At 38.7% G+C, this 22246-nt stretch overlaps 1 protein-coding gene across 2 annotated transcripts in view; it reads right to left on the bottom strand.

Moving 5' to 3' along the window:
• Positions 1-8053: 8053 nt before the first annotated feature.
• The window catches only part of CHIC2 (cysteine rich hydrophobic domain 2), a 37531-nt gene continuing 23338 nt past the window's right edge, over positions 8054-22246 (bottom strand). Inside the window, exons 6-7 of one of the 2 annotated variants that reach the window (XR_011141062.1) lie at positions 9828-21959; positions 8054-8164 (exon numbers count right to left, since the gene is read on the bottom strand). Coding sequence is in view for 1 of the 2 variants with exons in the window: in XM_068942877.1 (XP_068798978.1) it covers positions 21909-21959 (51 nt within the window). In the remaining variant the exon portion in view is untranslated. Of the gene's footprint in view, positions 8165-9827; positions 21960-22246 lie in introns of those variants that run through there. The other variant, XM_068942877.1, reaches the window with a different exon arrangement.

The following is a 22246-nucleotide window of genomic DNA, read 5'->3' as shown; positions in this document are numbered from 1 at the left end:
CTGAAAGAAGCAAATCTCAATTTGCATGCATGATTCACACGATTCATTCTTAGGGTGACAAATGAAGCAGTAGATTTCCCAATATATAAGTCCTTCCTCCGTGTACTTGGTTTTGCATTGTTTGTAGAGTCAACATAATTAAATAGTACTTCTCCCTCATGCTCCCTGTAGGAATTCAGATGCTCAAGTAACTCTATCCTTTCTGGAATACATTAGTTTCACAACAGGTAAGTGGGAAGTGAGGACGCGGAGTAATCTAGGAAGCAATTGCAATGCCTCTCTCATTGCTGGACAGGATATATGGTCTTGGTTTGAAAAAAATCTACCCCTCTCCAAAACTATTTTCTTAAATGTTTTAGAGGTACACTTACAAGACTTAAAGGAGTCATCTCCAAAGACGGTTTCAAATATCTCACGGTAAGTATGTAATGCTTACTAGGAAGAGAAAGCTGAAGATCGTATGAACTGTTACGGGTAACTTTACCACTTTTTATTTCCATAGAGTATTCTTCATTTCCACTAGTCAAGGAAATAAATACTTTTGCTAGTTTATCCAACAGATGCACTCCTTAATTGATACTTTTTAACTATAGTCAGCTGTTTTAGCACATTTTACAAAGAAATGGGAAAGTACATGTAAGTCTGACCAAGTGTCTTCGTTTAAAACAGTACTGTCAAACCCAGGTCATTCAGTCCTTTATGGGAGAAGATGAACTTAGGAGATTTATTTTCCGTTCTTCGGTTTGATACAGCTGTTAGTGCTGTTGCAAAAAGCCGGTATTCATCTTTGAAGATAAGCTGCCCACATGTCTTTCTGGGGGAAGCCAGATGGTCACAGCATACTACCGATGCTGAACTGCAGTGTTAGTACAGGCTGAGTGGAACTAATGAGTGGAAGAGTGGGTGGGATGCTGAATGGCTTAAACATTTGTTTCTTTTTTCTTCTTTAGATGATACTGGTGGTCCATCCTGGCTAGTAACCTTTAACTTCAATTAAGGTTGTAGGTGTAGGATTTGCACATTTTTTCTTACTATGTGGATATTAATGAGAGCTTGCCCTCCACCGTACTGTGCATCACCATCAGATATGTCAGAAATATCTAAACCACATCTAAAAGTATATTTTGTACTTTCCACAAAAGTAAAAGCAACTAAGATTTTTCATGTAGTTACTAATAGTATTTTCATCAAGTTACTTTAGAGGGTAGATGTTGGTCTTTCCCAAATAGTACTGCAAAATATCCTTTAATAAGGCTATGTTGAATATTAATTGAAAGTAGTCCTGCATTTAGAACTTAGAAGTTAAGTCTTATCTTATTAATTGACTTAGCAACACAACTAGACAAGAACTCTATATTCCTTGGAACATTAGAGATTCATATCTAATTTTTACTGGAACTGCTACTTTGCAGCTAGCTCTTTAAATCATGTTACTGTGCTGAATGAGACCTTCCTAAAGATGCTATCAACAGCCTAAGTGAGATCAATAGGAAAGCAAATGAGAGAGCCCTCCCAAGAGGGTCAGAACGTAGAACCCCAGCAGTGAAATAAGTGAACAAGAGCCCAAACAATCTGCTAGTTTTCTGTTGGAGGCAGGCTAAAACTGATTCTTACAAAGAAAAAAAGCCCAGCCTTTCTGTTCACCCAGCAATTTGGCTTTTCTATATAAAACCTCGTGACTTCAGACAGTGCTTTATGAAGAGAAAACGAGTCGTCTTTACACCCAAGAGCGGTCCATTAATTCTATGAAAAAAAAAATTGCCTGCTTTTGGGCAGTTTTTAAAACTATATAAATTACTATCTTAAACGCTTTACAACTTCAGTCATTGTTTCACCTTAGCACTTCAAAACAGAGTCCCAGAAGCTATCAGTCTAAATATGTAAATAGAAATAGTACATTTAGAAGATACTCTGAGATTATTCATATTTCATGTATTCTACTGCAAACGAAACTATAACTAAAGCTGCATACCCTTCACTTTTTAAAGTATTTGTACTCTTCCATGATTTCTCTTTTAAGCATTGTCATCACAAAGAAAAGGAGAGTGAGTCTGGCTTCCTAGGAAAATAAACCATGTATGGTCGCAGTACATCTACTTCAGCTTAGGGCCAGAACCACAAAGGTTATATCCTGCATTGCTACTCATAACTTTTAGCTTATGCTTTCCAGCATTAAATTCCTGAGTTAGGCACCATAGTTCCTCAAAAGATAACGTAGCACATTGTAAAGGGAGAGTTAGGAGCACGCGAATGGAACAGCCAGCCTGCAGTCTGGAGAGAAACCAGAGACAACACACCGGGAATACCGCAGAGAGGAGCATGGCTGAGACTTCAGTCCTCCGTCAGACACAGGCTCTTCCTTGTGGCTGTGAGTTTGTCTGCTCTCTCTCAGGCTGAGATTCACAGCCTGGGCTGGTCGTCTAGACACTGGCACCTGGTGTGGGCAATAATTTTCGTTCAAAGTTTGGCAAAAGAAAAGAGGTGAGATTCAGCTTTTCTTTCCTCCTCCAAAGGACGTAAGTGCAGCCTTTTGGCTTAAGCTAATTTCTGAAAAGTAGTTCTCCACTATGATTCCACTCTCTCAGCATGCATAGGCAACCTGATTTCTTAGAGCTGAGAACCCGTCCTAGCTGTCCTTTTGCCTTACCTCTAACCAAGCACATGGAGCACAGAGTGAATTCAGTTGTCTCAGCACCTTTTTGCTGCCTACAGCCCCAAAATGGGACCCCGCAATGTGTGTTGTCACCTTGGCAGCAGCATTTGTTATTAGTACTGTTAATTATTAAACTGCTAAAAATATTAGTCTTCTGCCTGTTGCCAAACTTCTTTATTCGATGTGAAGAATATGGCAAAAGCCTATCTTACATTTACAAAAGCAGCAACTCCATTTTACTGCTTTTTTTTCCTCTGTGTCCAAAATACCTTCCAAATCTTTCCTCATGTTGATCGGAAGAGGAAAGTATCTCTTTAAATCTTCAGAAAACAATGTTTCTAAAGTTCTCAATCTCAAATGAAAAACACTGATATTTAACAAAGTCTTTGCAATTACAAAGACTAAGAAGCTTCGAAAAAAATCAAATTATCTTATATGTAACATTTTTCATATGAAACATTGTCATACCTTAGTTCAGGTAATGAAAACAAACTACAAATCATTGCAGTGAGGCACTGATTTTTCAAATTCTCTGTAGGATGCCAGTATCGGACAGCAGAGAAATTGGGGCACCACTGTAAATGGGAAGCTGTCTGACCCCACCTCCTACAGGTTACCTTTCCTGAAGACCACAGCAGCCAGCAGGTCTGTTCATGCATGGAAGCGGCCTTGCCTGGACCCGTTCAGAAGATCTGGATCTAGTTTTGGGTTCTTGCAGTCACTGAAGGAGCACAGCCTGAAAACTGAGATATGGTAGTAGGATTTTACACTGTTTCTTATGATTTTTGCTGAAGTTCCTAGTTTTCAGATGAAAACTTTAGCAAATTCCTCTTTGTGAGACCACATTGATGTCAGAGCTGATGAATGATTTTAGTCCTAAGAAGGTAGGTAGCATTAAGCCTTAGTTATTATATATATAAACATTTATTAGTTTCCTGACATGCATCTAGGTTGGAGTCTGACTCATAAAATATTTGTTACCAACTAATAGGCCCATCTGTAGTCTGTTAAAACAAGGACAATTAGAAGCCTATAAAAATGCAGCGAACATTCTATAATATTCTTAAGTCTTTTTTTTTTTATGATAACCAGCAACTATGAGAATAAATTCCCTACACATAAATACAGAAGGCATCTCTCTTGGCAACGGTTGATACAACCGGAATCTGGAGTCAGCACAGAATCAAATGCGAAAGATTAACTGCACAGCAGCCCACTTGTGTGCCTGTACCCTAGGGAAGGATAGGCATAGAGTTGAGTTTTAAACAAGGACTTATAAACAGAGCCAAGATGCTGAAAGCCATCATTATAAGGTTTGAGACAAAAATGAAACAACAACAACAAACAGTTGGGTAACCTTTTTGAAGTGGATATGCTCCTCTTTCACTGTTTTCTGAATCTTCTTAAATTTTGATTGGTTTTAGATTTGAAAGCAATTGGCAGACAGTCAAAATTTAAAATTGATGAAGTACAATTGGTCTGTTCATGGGATGCTTGGAAAGGAAAATAATGATCTTTCAGACAAAAATGTTCCAAGGAAGTTAAGCCGCCATGTCAACACATAAGAAAGCAAACAGTAGTACTGAAATGGCTGGAGCAAGCAGTATTCAAAGGAAGATTTTGTCCTGGAGGAGTTGTGGCACATTTGGAGGGCCCAGTATTTTGTGATCTTCAGTAAATTCTTTTCTACCATAGCTTCCGGGGACGGATACGCTGGTAGTACAGCAAGGACCAAGGGGCATACCTAATTTGTATAAAGACTTCAGCCCAGAGGTATGACTTGGGAAACTGCAGTTCATAACATGAGCACTTGGCATATTCTGTATCAATTGAAGAATTCAAAAATGTCAGCTCCATTCAGCACAGTCTAAAAAAATACTTCAAGTCAAACCAAAAAAACCCATCACTAAACACTATTGAGGCAGCTTTGAGCTGGGGATAAAATCAAGAAGGCATACGACATAAGTGCAAGCTAGCCTGTCTTTGGCAAGATGTAGGGCAATGCTATATCACTTTGCTTCTCTTCTATCACTTACCCTCCTGCACAAGAAGCAATGAATTTAGCAGGACAGCCTGCTGGGTCCTGGCTCAGCAAAGCACCCAGGCTCCTCGTTCCCCACTGAGTCCCAAGGGAAACCTGTGAGATGTTAATGAGGTTCATGAGCATTACTACAGTTCTGAGGCTTGGATTTGCGTATGGAATTTGATCTACTCTAGCTCTATTTCTTCTGGATGACATATCATTGTTTGTTGACTCAAGATCAGAGCAAACTGTAAAAGACAGAAAAATTAAAGGTTCATACAATGTAACTCAAACTGGGACCTATGGGATTCCTGTTTTTAACAGCAAAGCCTATGAGATTTGGTGACAAGTGCGATAGGCCTTTTTATGTTGGGGGAGCACCACCGAGGAATCTTACGAAGAAGGGCTTGGGACGTATGGACACATCTCTCTAGCAAACCTAGGCCTCTACACTGGCATCTGTCAATATAATACATAAGAAACTCTCAATCTAAAAATAGTAAAAATAGTTTCCTTTTCTTCCCTGCCAGGAAGTGTTATAAGAGGCAGAGGACTTAGATTTATAACCGTACCCCAGAAGAATTAACGGTCCCTTTGGTCAGCTAAGCACCAGATCAGGTGGGCACATGCCTGTGCGTCTAGGCAAAAGCTGACCTTTATCTATGCGGGGAAGCAGGAACAGGGACTACCTTACGTAAAGGCACTATTCTTATGGGTTTACCAGTTGCCTATTGGAGTAATTCAAGCAGTCTGGGGCAGTAAAGGGAGGGAGGGCCGTAAACAGGGTGGGTATTCACGGACCTGGGGAAAATCTGTAACTCATAGGCTGCTTTTCATCTTTCTCTCTCCGCGTTCCCTCCAGTGATGCCCAGACAGGGGACAAATCTTCCCATAAACAGTAATCCTTTAGAAAGTGCTCAAGTGCAGCTATTACTTAACTTCCTGATTAGTGGCAGTCACCACCTGCTGCTTCTGCTCCTCATTGTCCAGCATAATTCATTTCCCCGGCTGTGAAAAGGTAACGGGAGGGGAGTCCCTCTTCTCTCTTTTGGCAAAAAGAGCAACAATCCTTTTCTCCTGTAACTGATCCCAGACTATATTTGTCCAAGAAAATAAAATTCTATTTCTAGTGACAAATAGCTGGATAAGGCAGGTTACAAATACTAAAAAGTTCCGCCAAAGCAATCATTCTTATCCCTTTGAAGTAAATTAAGGGTTCCTGCTGCAGTGCTTTTTTATTGCCTGACCACGACTCTGAGATCCCAAAAAGCACCAAGGAAAGGCAATATATTCAATGTTGTTGGCACCTCAGACATGCAAAGACCTTGCAAAGACTTCTGTTTTCTTCAAACTTTAAGAGTTGAAGCTGACAAGAAAGCTGCACATGCTGCATTGAAAGACAGCTGTTAAAATAGTCTCCTTTGATCAAAATTCTTACATGTTTATAGCTGGAGCAAGATAAAGTACTAGAGGATTTTCTTAGCACAGACTGAAAATCATAAAAAGAACAAAACTTTCAAAACCTGAAAACTGCATTTGCCATGAGCGGGCATAACTTTAGAAATTTCTGTTAAAAGGAGATAACCCATGAATAGACTACGAGGATTTTCAGACTTTCTATTTCCCTAAGGTCCTCTTTTGTTTTACCCTGAGAGCGGTGGTGTCTCTTCCTAGGAAAGCACAGGCAGGCAGTAGATTAGTCCTTATTTAGATGGTAAGTTCCAGCCTATTTGAATTGTATTAAGCATTCTCCTTACTTCTGTGGGATTTGTCATAAATCTTGAGTAAATATACTTAGCACAATCTCAAAGACTGAAGTTTTGATTTCTCAGAGGGCTCAAATCTTTAAGCCTTAAAACTTCTCTTGTTTAAGAGAGATAAAGCAAAAGAATCTACTTGTCAAAACAAACATAGAAAAGAAAAAACTCACTACAAGCCTAGACATTATCTCAATGGGAAGTGGCACTCATTTGAGGCTTTTCGGTAGCATTCTTTGCTCAGGAGTGAAATCTATTATAGGAATTAGTACTGCCCCTTAAAATGGTAGCATCACTAAGAAGCAAATGAATCCTACTCTCTTTCCCTCTGTTTTCCTATGCATTCTCCTTCTTCTAAACAGTATTCAAAGGTTTCTTCAAAGGTCTTCATCCTATCTTTGTTGCCATGGTCTCTCACAGAGTTGAATCAACATTTTCAAAAGTAATGCCTGCTCTAAATGCATTGTTATTGGAATGCTGAGTCAGTTCTCTGCTCACTAGTGTGAAAGAAAAGGAATCTTTGAAAATCAGTTCTAACATTCAGCCAACCTGAATGGGGAAAAGCAAGACATCTATATGCTGCTAGAGAGAAGCAAAAGTTTTCAGGGGTGAGGTGCCCTGTATTTCAGGGGGATAAAAAAACAAATTGCCTTGAAGTTTTTTTCAGCTTTGGTGGTTTTGCTCTTTCTTTTTATTCATACCAGACCTCAGAAAAACAATTGCTTCTCAGAAGGTTTGGGGGCGGGGACAGAACAACACAAGAAATAGGAAGAATACTGTTGATTAAAAAAACGAAAAATAATAAAAAGGCAATAACAATCAAAACTAATTCCTTCTTGGAGCGACAGAGAATGGGCAGTATATATTAGCAGTAACAGGCAGGGCTAGTTTAGCATGTTGAAAATGAGAAGCAGGAAATTATGAAGAAGTATTATTATTTCTAAGGAAACTAGTAAGATATTTGCTTGTATTCAGTTTTTCTTTTCTGTTCGTCTCTCTTCTTTAACTAGTTGCATTGCAAGTTCTTTGAAATAGGTTGATCTTGAACGCGCATATTTGTACAGCATGTAGGAAAAGTAGAATTACTGTCCTAATTTGAACTTTTAAGCTTTACTATGTAAATAAGAACACCTATTTACTATATAAATTAGAACAGCACACACTGGCTACATGAATTACAAGGTGAGACAAAATTTTTGTCACAGGCTTGGTTATATCAGCTTTCAATTGTTTTAGCTGCCTGGCCTCCATTTTTCAGATCCTTTGAACATCTGTCCTTAGCCAGTGGTCTGGCATGGCACATTACATTCTGTATATTTGTTCATTATTCCTGGGGGAGGAATTTGCATGAAAATTCTGTTCATCTAATTATATGACTCAGCTAGAGAAACTCTATTCATCTGTCTGCAGCAGATTTCACCTTCATGAAACAGATGATGACTTTGCCAGAGACTTTCTGGACATTATAGCAACTAACTGAAGATTTTGCAGCCTGCGTTTTTAATACAGGTCATAAACTGGATCAAAGGAAAAAAAAAATTTAGAAGTATATAGATGATTATGGTGCATTTGAAAATACTCCATCCTCAGGAAAAAAAAACCCACATAATTCAAAGGAGGAAGTTTTCAACAGTTTAATAACAGTAAAATTGCAGCTCCTCTTCCCATAGCTATTCCATCACCCCATGTTGGGGAATGCAGTTGGTAGATGAGGAAATGCTTGACGAGGATCTGAAAAGAGAGCAAAACACCATATATCAGTCTTGGTCCCTGAGATAAGACACTGGATATGTGAAACATCTCAGGGTGATAGGATGCAGAAAAAAAAATAAAATGAGGCAACAGTTCTTCATGTAACTTCTTAAAAAAGACAGATGCACTGAAGTAGAACTGGTGGTCATGGGTTTGCTGTTTCCAAAGTTGTTTGCATCTGGGAAGATTTAAAGCTATTCCTGAAGAGAATGTACACACACTGTATATGTTCCCACTGCTTTGTTTGCCTTTTTTTCTATGACCTCCTTTCCCATGCCCCTGCCCCCACCCCAGGTTTTCATACCTATCTGTCCCCTCTCCCCATTTCAACTCAGTCCCCTCCCTTTGGGTGTCTGGCATTTCCTTCCCTCCCTCCCCCCCCCCCCCCCCCGCCTTTTTTTTTGTTTGTTTCTTCTTTCTGTGCTATTTGTTTTCCTGTGTTCCTAATTTGCTGATCTCCATTAAATTTGACTTTTCCATGTTCTCCTAAATCCCATCCTCCCAAAATTTTCTTGTTCCCTCTTTCCCCTTTGTAGTCTCTTCTCAGTTTTATAGTCTTTTTAACACTGTTTATGTACTTTTATTGGGGCTTCCACAGACTTTCTAAGTTTCTTCTACTTTTTGCCATTCTCCAAACAGCCATAGCTCAGTCTACCATGTACCCTTCTTCCTAACCTATCCCCTGAAATCCATTCCTCTACCTAATTTCTTTTTTGGACTCCATGCATCTGAATTGATCTTTTAACTTTCCACCTCTCAGATCTCTATTCTCAGTCCCATCTATCCTCTCTCCAATACGTATCTCTTCTTATGAGTAAATTCTCTGAGCTACAGCCCCTCACTACCTATACCTTTATCCTTCTCTTCTTTCTAACTGGGCTGCCTCTTTTCTGCCCGCTAAAGTTGATCAAAACTCCCTTCTATCTATATCCATCTCAGTGGCATCAGAGATCCTGATGAAAAACAACGAAATGGAGAGCGAACGCTCTGCTCTCCACTCGCTCACCTCAGCTTCCCCTGCTGTCCTCCTGCCTTGTAGCCTAGAGCCTGTGTGGACTTTCTATGGAAACTAAGGAGCTGCCAGGAGGGTTCATGCAGCCTTGGGCAGAGGAGAGCAATGCCTCTCTTGCTGTCTGACGGAAGGGCCACTGCAATTGTGGCATTTCATTCCTGACCGGTAGCACCGAGAAAGGGAAGAGCTCTGCCCTCGTGCCCATCCTTACCTCACTGCGGGCTCTGCCCTCTTCTCCTTATCAGGCAGATTCACTGACTGCACTATCGCTAGTAAATAGCGAGGCAGGATTTGGCCCCAAATCAAAGACTTCATCAACGTGTCATACAAGTTAGCATGAGTGTCTGTCTCTGCTCAGGAAGGGCTAAGAACTAGAATAGCAAGGGTATTTCAGGTCAGGCCTGAGGCGAATTAGCAGACAAGTTGTGAAGCTTACACAACATGTGGCCACATTATGTGTGGCTCTAGTCAGCACTAATAGCCTGTCATTGAGCTCCATGTTTAAACAATTTGAGCAAACAGCAAACACAGAAGATGGGAGGGGGAAAAAGGCCTTCGAGGAATGAGAAAGATCAGACTATTTAGCCTACTTGGCAGGCAAATATTGCAGTGATGAAGACAACAGAGTACCTCCTAGATAGTTAGAGATGTGACCAAGCTCCTACCAGGCAAAACTGTAACATAATATGAAAGCAAAATATATATATAAGTTGTCTAATTTTAAAATTCACTCAGCCAGCAATTTTTAAAGCTACATAGGAAATCAGTTGTTGGTTTGGGCTGTGTCTGATCATGTGAATTATCTGAGAGAAAGAAAATATGGTTTTGGTTTAGTAGCAAGGAAACCAAAAAAGGGGAAAAAGAAGGAAAAAGAAAAACAATTTTGGTAGCAAAAAAAAAAAGTAAAGTTCAACCACATCCACATAAATAATATGGATGCTAGTGTTGGGAAGTAAATATAAAAACATTTTAAAATAGAAAAACTTTGAAACCATATTGCATTGTTTAGCATGAAAATAATAGGCTTTCAAGCCAGTACTATTAGAGAATGTATTTAATCCAGCACAGAGTTGGCTTATGAAACTGTCCACTCTACCATGGGAATGCTTAGCTCAGTATCTGGTAGGTTGCCAACCATTTAAAATGTTTTTGTGTTGGTTTAATGATTGTTCCCATGAGCACTGATGGTAAAGGTTGACATGAATTAAAATACTAAGTCATCAGAGCTCACATTGTGGGGAGAGGGAGAATGGGCTGGATCCAGTTGTCTTCAAGGTTTCTTTGGCCTTCCACATTTTTCTCTTAGATGCATCCTACATGCCAAGTATCCTCTTAGCTGAGGTATAACAATATAAACAGACTATCTCTGCAAATATAAAGTAATCTTTTTAGGTTTTCCACAAACTTTTATTTAAGTGATTAGTGGACACTCATTAAAAGCAGCTAATCATGTAATGTGGTTGTGTTCTGAATGCTAAACAAAATGCCTGCATGAAAGAGGATTTTAAAACATTGCTTCTCAATTTATTTCTACTGTATACTCAATGGCAGACAATACATTAGGAATTCTGGACCTTATCCTCATTAACCTCAGAACTCATTATCTCACCTAAAAACAGGCCCAGAGTGTGCTGGAAAAGGTATGTCTCTAAAGTATCTGAAAGACAATGCATTTGCGCATAAATTTCTGAAATACTACAAAGGATTTCCTTTAGAACTGGGAAATTAATACAGAATAACACAAATGTTTGAGTAAGAGCTGCTGCTAAAATTGGCAGAATTTGGATAGAATAGTTATCCTTTCACAGAATCACAGAATCGTTTATGTTGGAAGGGACCTCTGGAGATCATCTAGTCCAACCCCCCTGCTCAAGCAGGGTCCTCTAGAGCATATTTCCCAGCATCGCATCCAGACGGGTTTTGAATATCTCCAGGGAAGGAGACTCCACCACCTCTCTGGGCAACCTGTTCCAATGCTCTGTCACCCTCACAGTGAAGAAGTTCTTTCTCAGGTTTAGGTGGAACTTCCTGTGGTTCAGTTTCTGCCCGTTGCCTCTTGTCCTGTCGCTGGGCACCACGGAGAAGAGGCTGGCCTCATCCTCTTGACACTCCCCCTTCAGATACTTGTACACGTTGATGAGATCCCCTCTCAATCTTCTCTTCTCCAGGCTGAACAGGCCCAGCTCTTGCAGTCTTTCTTCATAGGAGAGATGCTCCAGCCCTCTATAATCATCTTTGTAGCCCTTTTTCTTTGCCTTTCTTTGCATTTTTCTATTTCATTAAATGAGTATCCAAGATCCAGATCTCCAAAGCCACACAAATAGAAATTAGTCACTTAATACTCTCAGTCCTCCAAAAGGTTATATATAGAATGAGTATAGACACTGAGCTTTTATACTACCACTATTTATACAACAAACCCGAATTCCCATCCTACTGGCAGCAGCTTACTCATTGCAGAAACCATGAGCATAAGAAGGAAAATTTATACTATATACAAATCAGTTGTCTACGAATGAAAACCTCTGACTTGAACAGTGTAGAACAGCATTAAAAAAATCAAAGCAAGCTGAGCTTAAACAAACGCAGTGGGACATTTTCACAGTGTATAACAAAGCAACCTGCCATTCCTGATGCAAGAGATAAGCATCCCTTTCTATGCGCAAATATATTTGCTCCTTTGGATTAGAAGTGAGACTGTATTGAGACTTTGGGTCACCTGCCCTGTGTGAGGGGAAAACCAAAAATCGAAATTAAGTGCCTAAAACTAGACAGTTACTTTCTCTGCTTGCTCACTAGCAAGTGGTGTGAGGCTCATAATGCTTTTCTATATAGTACCAGGGTACTATATAATGATGTGTGAAGACTCAAGATGCCTATAAAATGAAATAACACCTCATGAGAATGCTGCTACTTATTCATGATAGCAATGCTACAGAAAATGAAATGCTGAAGCAGCTTGTCATTCTTGGGGCAAAAAACCCAAGTTTTCTTCTGCAATCAGGTAAAAGTTGCCATGCCTGGGGACAGAAGTCCGTATCTCTCTCTGTGTGTCTGCAGTGCAACCGCCAAGTTGCTTTGACAAATACCGACATAATTCAGCAAAGACCCCTTTACCTTGTTTGTACAGACAGGCCTAGCCTTCTCTGTGCTGTCCCGAGGTCAAGCAGCAGGTAGGAGTTTGGATCACCACAGGCTGAAGATCCCCGTGATGACAAATGCTGGAGGATGGGAACACTTGGGATTTTTGGTGTGAATTTTCTCCAAACAGTCTTTTCATACAAAAAACTACCAGGTCTTTGAGTCCTTCAGGAGCACAACCACGTCATGCAGAAGAGGGAGAGCAGCGGAGGGAGGTCCTTGCCTGTGCACATCAGGGCAGCAGGACTGACATCCTCCTGGGGCTCCTCTTTGGTGGAGCCATGAGGAACACGAGGGAAGCTGGCTCAGGGGGATGGGAAGAAGCAGGTAAAATGGCTTCAGGCTTTCTTAATTGTAAGATGTAACATTTCTGGGTCTTTAAAGTGCAGGTGGACCTTTGAGGCACCAGGCAGCACCTAGGCAGCCACGCCACCTCCTTGCTGAGGGCAACGGGGAGCAGCAGCAGCTGGGGCCCAGCTCTCACTGCAGCCTGGAAGCAGCAGCGTTGCTACAGCGAGCCGTGCGTCATTTGAGCCCCAGCCAAGAGCCATGGGAAGGTGAGACATGGTGGCGAGGAGCCTTGCACAGAGGACACAGGCAAGGTGGCCGGAGAGCCCCAGGAGTGGTGCAGGGGCCTGGTGGCAGGCCTGAGAGCCTGAAGCCAAGTTGTTTTGCAGCTCCACAGACCAGTTTCCAGCCTCTGAGCTCCCCTCCCAAACCTTGATGGCTCTGTGGGGCACCTTCCCGGCCCTGCCGTGCCAGGCAGACCAGGTCTGCCCACCCAGCCCAAGACACATGGGAGGCCGCAGCCAAGTCCCTCTGGCTGCAGCACTGGGCCAGAGTGAGAAGTGTGATAAGTAAGAAATGCCTCCTTCCTCTTCCCTGCAGAAATAGCCAGCTACCCTGAGTTTTATCAAAAGGGTTTGCTTAGCACAGAGGAAGAGAAAAGCAGAGCCGCCACATTTCCTGGAGGCTGCCAGCAGCTCTCCACCTGCAGCGGCGGGCGGCGCTGCTGCCGGCAAAGCTCGGGCAGCTCTGCGACACTGCTGGCAGCAGGGCGGTGGGGAGGGGGGCCCGAGGCACCCCTGGAGGCAGGGCAGGAAGGGGGGCCCTCAGGGCACCCCCGGGCTTTGTGGCTGCCCCCTGCCTGCCCGTGGCCCCGTCGGAAGCAGCAGGGTAATCCGCGGAGCTGGGCCGCAGCGAGTGGGTGGTCTCCGCGGATGGAGGCGCTCGCTCTTCCCGCTGCCCTTGCCTCCAGCCTGAGCCAGCTCCTGCAGCTGGGCCGAAGGCGGCCCGCAGACCGCTCTCGGCACATTTCTTCATTTCTCACTTGAGTGCCCTTCTTTAGTTCCCTTTCAACTGCCCACTTTACATCGGCTTCATTACACCACCGCTCCATTTGTAATGTAAATCGGGAAACTCAGGGAAGTTTTTCTTTTGGCCTTGTCTACGGAAGAATACCGAGAGGTATTCAAAACGTATTAACACAAATCAATGGCACCAATAAAAGCAAAATCTCCTTAGCAACATAATCTTGATTGCAAAAGGAGAACTGAGAGCATTTAGCAGAACAGTGACCCACATGGAATACGCATTTGTCCAGAAGAATGCGGCACAAAGCCTAAAAGAGAGATGCTGAAAAAATCCAAAATTAACTCACACTGAACAGTTACTCTTTTTTTCAGAAGTACACAATTGGCTACATTAAATCTATCGTGTGCTTTTTTGCTCAGCAACATTGTATCATACCGCTTTGCGAGCTGAAATTACAACACCCTGAATGCTTCACAGTACCTCTGGGGACACCCCCCCACCCCCCGACACTGTATGTGTGCATATATACATATATATCTCTTTATATACACATAAACACATATATATTATACAAACACAAACACCCTATAAAGATGCTGTTAAGCTTTCTATACTAAAGTAACCAAAGAGCTGTACAATGTTTCACACACAAAAAAGAAGCTGGTTGATTAAAATCTACGCCCTTCTTAGAGCACTGAGGAGCGTACAACTACTTTTGCTCCTAAGGTTAACCAGTATTTTGTATCTGACAGTCTTAAAAATGCTTGAATTACACAAATGGAACTGATTTCTTTGTGAGTAAAGGATGTCTACATTAGCTCGATGGAAAGCATATATTAATTGTTCGAGAGCACTAAGGTGTAAAAAAACTGTAGAAACGGCTTCAACAACTGTAACGTTATTATTTAATCATAACAATAATATATGTAATAAATGCTACTGATATCATGGTTTGAAAAAGCTTAAAGAACTCCAAACTTAAAGAACTCCAAATGCAGACCTACTGACAAGCTAGTCTGAAACATTTCATGCAAAGACTCTTAAGTTTGGTAACTCTAGTCTCACAGTCACCCAAATCACCCCAAACCAATTTTTCCTCCTCCCCCTCCTCCAATCAGATTAAAAGCATTAACTGGAAGTTAGGAGACCTTTGTATTTTTTTTTTTTTTTAACATGTCATATGGATGAAAACCAGTAAGTCTTAGTAGATAGGTTTGCAATTATTTTATTAGTTTGTAATACATACAACTTAAGAACTGCTTTTAAAAAGTTTTATATTGGAGTGAATTCCAATTCTGGGTCAGGTCAGGAAAAAAAGAAATGCTGATGTATTAAATAATATTCTATAATTCAACAATAGAATTTAGTAATTTAAAAGATGTGGTTAAATACTCTTAAATATGCATATTTACAATTGTGCAGCCTTTAAAAAAAGTCCTTTTCTTCCCATCCTTCTCCTCCCAAAGCCCTGTGAACCTAGTACTGGCCTCTAAGCTTTCAATCTCTCACCCGGACTTAAAATATATGAAGAGGAATGTTAGAATAGTGAAAATGACAGCAACCCCATCTTTCTAAACTCCTTATGAGAGGAGATCCCCAATCAACGTAATTACCACGGAGTCTCTACATGCAAATAGCAGCTTCCTTAACATCCAGTTCTAGGGTAAATTATTGCTTATGTATTTTATGCTTCAAATGGATTTTTAGCATAGTCCAGAATATTATTTTAAAAGTTTGCTTACTTGAAAGACTACATGCCTTTTAGACTTCTTTTTGGTTACTGCTTTATATTTTTAACAGGCTTTTCCCAAACACACACAGTTCAATGCAGTTTTCTGCAAATTCTTTTAAAGCAACATGAATTACATAGGGCTAATTTAGCACACAACATTTAGGCACTGGTAGTTATTCATCCTTTTTAAATTCATGTTTGGAATTAATTTTGTATTCTCATTGCCATATTCAGTCTTTTATGGAAACAAGAATTAAATCACACTTTTCAAAGCAGTAACTACTCCATGTTCCTTGAACTCTTACTGAACCAAACTGCTCACTGACAACATGAACAAGTACACACACTGAATATTCTAACAAGTTAGAAAGCCTGTTGCAAGCACAGGAGATCAGAGATCAACATTTAGGATTTAAGTGAGATTTCTTCTATTGATACAATGAAATCAGTTAAAACACAGAGCCACTTAAAATATTAGCTATACTGCATCAGGATATCTGATTTTTTTTTTTTTTAATTTCTGAACACGGTTTAGAAAATGGACTCAAAACCTAAAGCACTGTAATAGAAAAAATCTTTAAATAATTACCAACTCTAGTTTTGATATGAAACAAAGTAACTTTTAGTGATGAAGTTACAAATGAGAAAAAAAATAAAACAAACTTCAATAAACATTATAAAACACAAGGATCTGCCCTCCAAAAGTGATCATTTTTCAACAGTTCCCTTCTCCACAAAAAATTACAGCTAGCTAAAAAAAAATCTATTTAACTTACCTGAACTTAAGTTATTCTAACTGAATCCTATTCCTTGGGTATTAGATATATTGTCACATGACAGGAGCTGTCTGGACAAATCAAGAATTTTCTTTGGAAACAATTAGCCATGCATTACAGGCTCCAGCATAGAAAAAGACTGTTCTGTACTCGCTGTGCAGCTCTCATCAGCAATTCCTTTTTGGTCTAGATATTTTAAACTAAAAGATGGTCAGTTAAGAGGGAAGCTTACCTCAAAATCTGCATAACTGCAGAACTGTCTATGAATTAGGGTACATACAAAAGAAATGAATGACACACTTGTTAGAATCAAAAATGTATCAGGAATTAAGACAGTCTACATAATTACTGAAATGGATCACAAGCCTTTACTTAAATTTCATCATTCAATACCATTTCATACAGTTCAAAATTATCTTCCATCACATTCAGAATTTTCTACCTAATCCCCAAGTTCAGTCTTTTGGAGGTTGCTTCTCCTACTTCCTATGTTTTATCCTTTGCCTCAATGTATCTTTCCTAATAGTCTGCTCTATTCCCAGGAGTCAAGCATTTGTGAATCTTTTTCAAGAAAATAATTCTTAATGAAATATTAATGATCTAAATGAAGCAGAAGAATTCTGAAAAGGACATCTTCCACAAAAACAGTAAATTTTAGTTGGTAAAATATGTATTATCCAGACGTCACGTGGTGGAGATAAACACATTAACGTATAAAGCTTCATGAAAGGACTCCTTTTTTAAAATTTTCAAAAAAAGTTTCTAATTCACCCCATGCTGACTGAAACATCAATATGCAATAGGATGATTTTAAAATAAAATGATAAACTTTAAAACACTATTCCAAACAAATTAACCCAAACAGCTATCTATAGCTACTGGAGAACAAATGCATGAGCTTTTCAGCAGCAAAAGTGTTTGCTTCTGGAGTACTTCTCCCCTTGAAACATTTCTACTTCCCTAGCAGGAAGAATGATACTGTTTTCTCATTACTAGAATCTCCTCTTTCATCCAGCCTGTAGAGAGAACTTTATAGAAAAGAACAAATACAGGAATGAAGAAGGAAGCACCATTAGAAACACTCACTCTCACTATCCAAATCAGCAAGACTTCATCTATGCTTTCTAACCCATTCTAAAATATATTTTTATGTTCAGCAGGCCTAATAATAGGGTAAAAGGAGCTCTCATACCTATATATTGATAACATTCAAAATGGTCATGCATATTACAATCAGAAGCTTTCTAGGATGCAGTTTGCAAAATAAGCTTTCATGGCAGATAGGCATTCAGCTCATTAACTCAATTTTCATATTTCCTACTAGTCCCTGAGAAATTAATACTTCTACCTAACGTATGGCTATTAAAGGCATTATAACCATCACACATTTTGCGGTTAGGGATGGAAATGCAATGTGTCTTTAGGGAGAAGAATCACAGAAATTTGAGCAAATTAGTGGTAGTGAATATAGATCTTCTTTTTAAAAAGCTTTCTTTGCATAAGCAAGATTGCAGACAAACAGCATAAATGATTATAGTCACAAATACAAAACTAGCTAGCATTACTTATCCCTTAAGTCGTAACTGTGAATCCAAGACATTTGGGTCTCTGAGACCTCTCTAATTGAGCATTTCCTTTCCATAAAATCATCTGGATTTTGACCTAATGTGGGGTCATCATGATCCTTCTTTTAATTACTCAACAGCAGTGCTTGGAGAACTTGAAAGAAACAAGGATTATCTTTGCTTAAAAAGTCTTTTTCCTCTTCAATTTAAGTGATCTCTTTAAACTGTTCAGAATTTAAATGGGTTTTTTCGGTGAACAATTTGCATTACTGCCAGCTGCTCAGAAACCGAAAGCTAGGGCTCCCAAAACAGCAGGATCAATTTAAAATTAAGACTCTAGGGGGGAAAAAGGGGAATAAATACAGGTTCTGTTTCTTTGCCTTCTGGTTTCTGAGCAGTTACTGACTGTATTTTAACGGTCTCCCCTGTAACCCTGACGGTGAAAGAATGACTTTACAGACTCTTACCTAAACATATACCTCAGAGTTGGAGTATTACAAATAAACACCATGGTCTTGAGATTTACAAAAAAGTAAATTAATTTGTTAAATTATATTTACAGATGATGATTTACAATCCAACTACTGTAAAAAGTTCTTAGACTCTACTGTACATGGTTTGAGTATCATGGGAAATTTTTGATTGCCCATGGACATTTTTGGTTTTGCTCTTATATATAGTTTATTAAAATGACTCTTACCAAGCTGTTACAAAACTTTTACTGATTTCATGTAACCTATTCTCCATAAACATTTTAATCCCTGGTGAAATTTGCTAATCGCAGTGTAAATGTCAAACCACAGCTATTCAACAACAGATAAACTCTACAGAACTTTTCATGTACAGTCAGACAGAAAGCCTTTCTCTCTCAAGGACTTATTTCTACCTATCATTAGAAGATTAAAAATAATTTTATTTGCTTATATTACAGTAAGAAACAAATCCTGACTGACCAGTTAAAGGCCACTGTATCCACACACAATAATTAGCTTTATCAGAGTATCACTATCTAACTTTCACTATTCAAGAAAAATGGGAATAGATTTGCAGGAATTGCTGAGGAGCTGAATAGATTAGGCCAATACAATTAGCAAAGAATAGCCTACCTCCTGGAAGTCCTAATATAGCTTCTGGCCTGCTTGAACTATTGCAACTTTTTACTTTGTCAACTGGGCAAAACAAAAAAGTTAAGATATGTCTTCTTACTAGCACATAAAATAATCAGATTTAGACATTTCTGAAAAAACATCAAAGAAAAAATCCCACTGGCTGCTGCAAGTATTAAATAGATGATTTAAAGTTTTTGCTACATTCAATTTCGATCTTTTTAATTATAAGTAGAAAGTTTTTGTGTAAAAACATTGTATAACATTCATACAATGTGAGTGTACTACCTCGTCAGGAAAGTAGCATTTTTGGTGAGCAAAATTCATCTATATATAAATCCAATTTCCCAAGTTTCTTAGTATTATTTTAAGTCAGAGACACTGTTTCCTGTTGCACTAAAATATCAGTAATGCATTAAGAGGCAATTAGGCTGGCCTCCTTACTAAGGGATTTAACATTTCATTTGCTCAAAGCTCTACTTTTGCCACCTATAACAGAATTCTTAGAGAGTAAGTCATAGTTAAAATACTGATATGGCTGCTAACTCAAGTGGATGACAGTAGATGCACCTGAAGTAGGCAAGATCTTAAACAGCACTAGTATTATGTGGAAGTTTCACTAAAGAAATACACCCTGCAAATCTTTAAGCCATACTCTATTCACCACTCACACTCAAATTAGCTTTAAAGTTGATAGGTTTGAGTACTGCTGGCGAGGAAGTTGTAATGTCACAAAACTTAGCCTGGCAAGCTTGGCTAATAAGCTAAGGTGATTAGCTCAGTGCTGCTATGTACATACATAGCTAAATACTGTAGCTAAACTCAGTGCTGCTATGTACATACAAGCCATATCTGAGATATCCCTCCACACTAATAAACTGTCAGTGGAAAAATGCATCCATGAAACAGCTATCTATATAGTCAACTGTGAATTTTGATAATAAAACCTAGGCTTAGTGTGCTTCAATACTTACTTTATTGAAAACTGGCACTTAAAGAAATCAACATTTATCTCTGATCATCAACATTATTACCAGTTAATATTTCTGTTCAGTTTCAACCTCTTCCCTGTGCCTCCAACCTGCATCACCTCAGCTGCCATCAAATTTAGCCTTCTGGCTCACTTCACAGGCTGAAATTAGCCAAAGATTATAACTTCTGGGAGAAAGGAGAAGTGCTGCAGATACAGATTTGTACTAAAGAAGAGGCTGAAATTAATTAAAAAAAAATTATAACCAGTTATTCCAGGGAAGAAACTGTTGTGAGACTCAGGAGACTGAGTCCAAAACTGATACTGGTAAACGAAAAAACATATTCAGTCAAGTCAAAGAAACACAATTGTACGCTTGTACAAAAAGTATAGCTGAGCTATTTTCAAAGTAAACATCAGGAACCCACAGAAAAAAACTGAGCAAAGAATGACTTTGGGGAATAGATACAGAGGGTTTAGATTAAGAAAACTTAAAACTTTCTAGACTGCTCCTACTATCAAACATTTAGGAATATGATACTCACTAGAGAAGATTTTACATAGAATAAATATTTTGAAGACATAGAAAAATAGTTCACAGCATCAAGGTACCTGTAATATATTACCTTGAAATAAAACTTGTATTTAAAAGATTAAAAAGAGAAGGTTATTCTTGTAGTGGTATCAACTTTTCATTCATACAAATATTAAGCAGAGTATCTGTTTTTCATATATTCACATTATTGCTTGCTACCACAACTGTATAAGGAACATATTCATAGCTTACACTACTGTTCATGTACAGTAATTTCAGAGACATAAAGCAAACTTAAAAATATGACTGAGTAGCAATTAAAGAAACTATAATGTGTGAAGATCTGTACAACTAAGATAAAAGTAGAAGAAATAATATACAACTGGCCTGACCCAAGTATATATCATATATCCCGTTTAAAAAAATGTTTATTCCTGTGCAGAAAATAAGCTTTGTAAACCAAAATGAGCTGAAGAAAGGGTGCAATAAATATTTATCCAACACGTTCAAATTTACACTGCTGTCCAGCGTACCCTGCTTTGATTACTTTTGATACATGGCACCTCCATTTGCGTCTGGAACTGTATCGTTCAAGATTTCCCTAACAACTTTTTTCGGCTTATGTGGCTTTAAAAAAGAACAAAACAAAAAAAAAAACCCTGAAAGATCCTCTCGGACAATAAATTCACTGAAACAAGTACTTCTGCACCCCGTGTACAGGATTTGGTAAACAGTAAGAATAAAGCTGATACAGGGCATTAGCCTGAATTAAAATAGCTACACTATAATCTGCAATACTAATATATTTTTGTGATCCTGAGCTCTACTAATCAGATGCATGCAGTTCTTCTCTCTGTGATTCTTCTAGTCTGAGTAAAATAATTCTATTTTCCATTTATTTACCTTTAAGTTAGAACTTTTTCAGAACCAGCTGATAGGATTTCTTCATGAAAAGCACAGAGATTTCTACTAATGCAATGACATTTGGGTTCCAAAAAGCATAGCTTCAAAAAGAACTTTCTCTCATCCTCTTGATGGAAGAGGCTAGCCAATATCCCAAAAAGAAATAAAAATATTTACAGCTGACAAGTCACTGACAAAAATTTAGGTAGATCATAGAAGTTACTTCAAAACATAAATTAATAATTAAAAGGACTTATACAATGTACAATTAATCAGTTGTGTCATTAGGGGGTAAAAAAAATACCTGCTCACTTGTAGACCATTTTCAGCTGTGTATTTATAGTAATATATATATGTACACACACACGCGCGCACACATATAAAAGACTGTGAAAATCAAGATACATTAACAAACAAAAGAAGTAAAAGTAATAACTTAAGTAGTAGTTAACATTTGCATGAAATGACTTTTGCAAAGTTTGACCAAACGCACTTATAACATGCTCTTTTTAAAAACAAAAAAACAAAACAAAAAAACACAAATGAAAAAGAATGAAAACACCACAAGATTCTGTAGAACCAACGCTATGTCACCACCAGGAGAGCACCAAGCAAGGCACCATTGGAAAGACAACGTACTTGGATAAGTCTCTTTAAATAAAGCAAACGCTAATCTGGTCGAAAAATCGGTGTCTTTGGTAAAAATTCTATAAGGATGACCTGTATAAAAAGAAAACAAATACATATTCAATGGAAAACAGAAGAAATTCTATTATCTGAAGTCTATCACACTGACAATTCACATTTTCGCTATTTTTTTTTGTCTTTTTGGAAGTACCTCAAATTACAGAAGAGAAATAGATGACAATTAGGTATCACAGTACTTTCCTTAGGTAGGAAACAATTAGAAAATCATGTTAGATAGAACTTAACTTTGGGCAGAAAACCAAAACTCTTAAAGAATCAAATGGAAAGAGGATAGTTTGCCTAGGGATGCTTAACATATT

This window comes from Struthio camelus, chromosome 4, assembly GCF_040807025.1.
Source record: "Struthio camelus isolate bStrCam1 chromosome 4, bStrCam1.hap1, whole genome shotgun sequence".
NCBI classification, from domain to species: Eukaryota; Metazoa; Chordata; class Aves; order Struthioniformes; family Struthionidae; genus Struthio; species Struthio camelus.
Note: the sequence above shows the minus strand (reverse complement) of the source record. Positions and strands in the feature narration are given on the sequence as shown.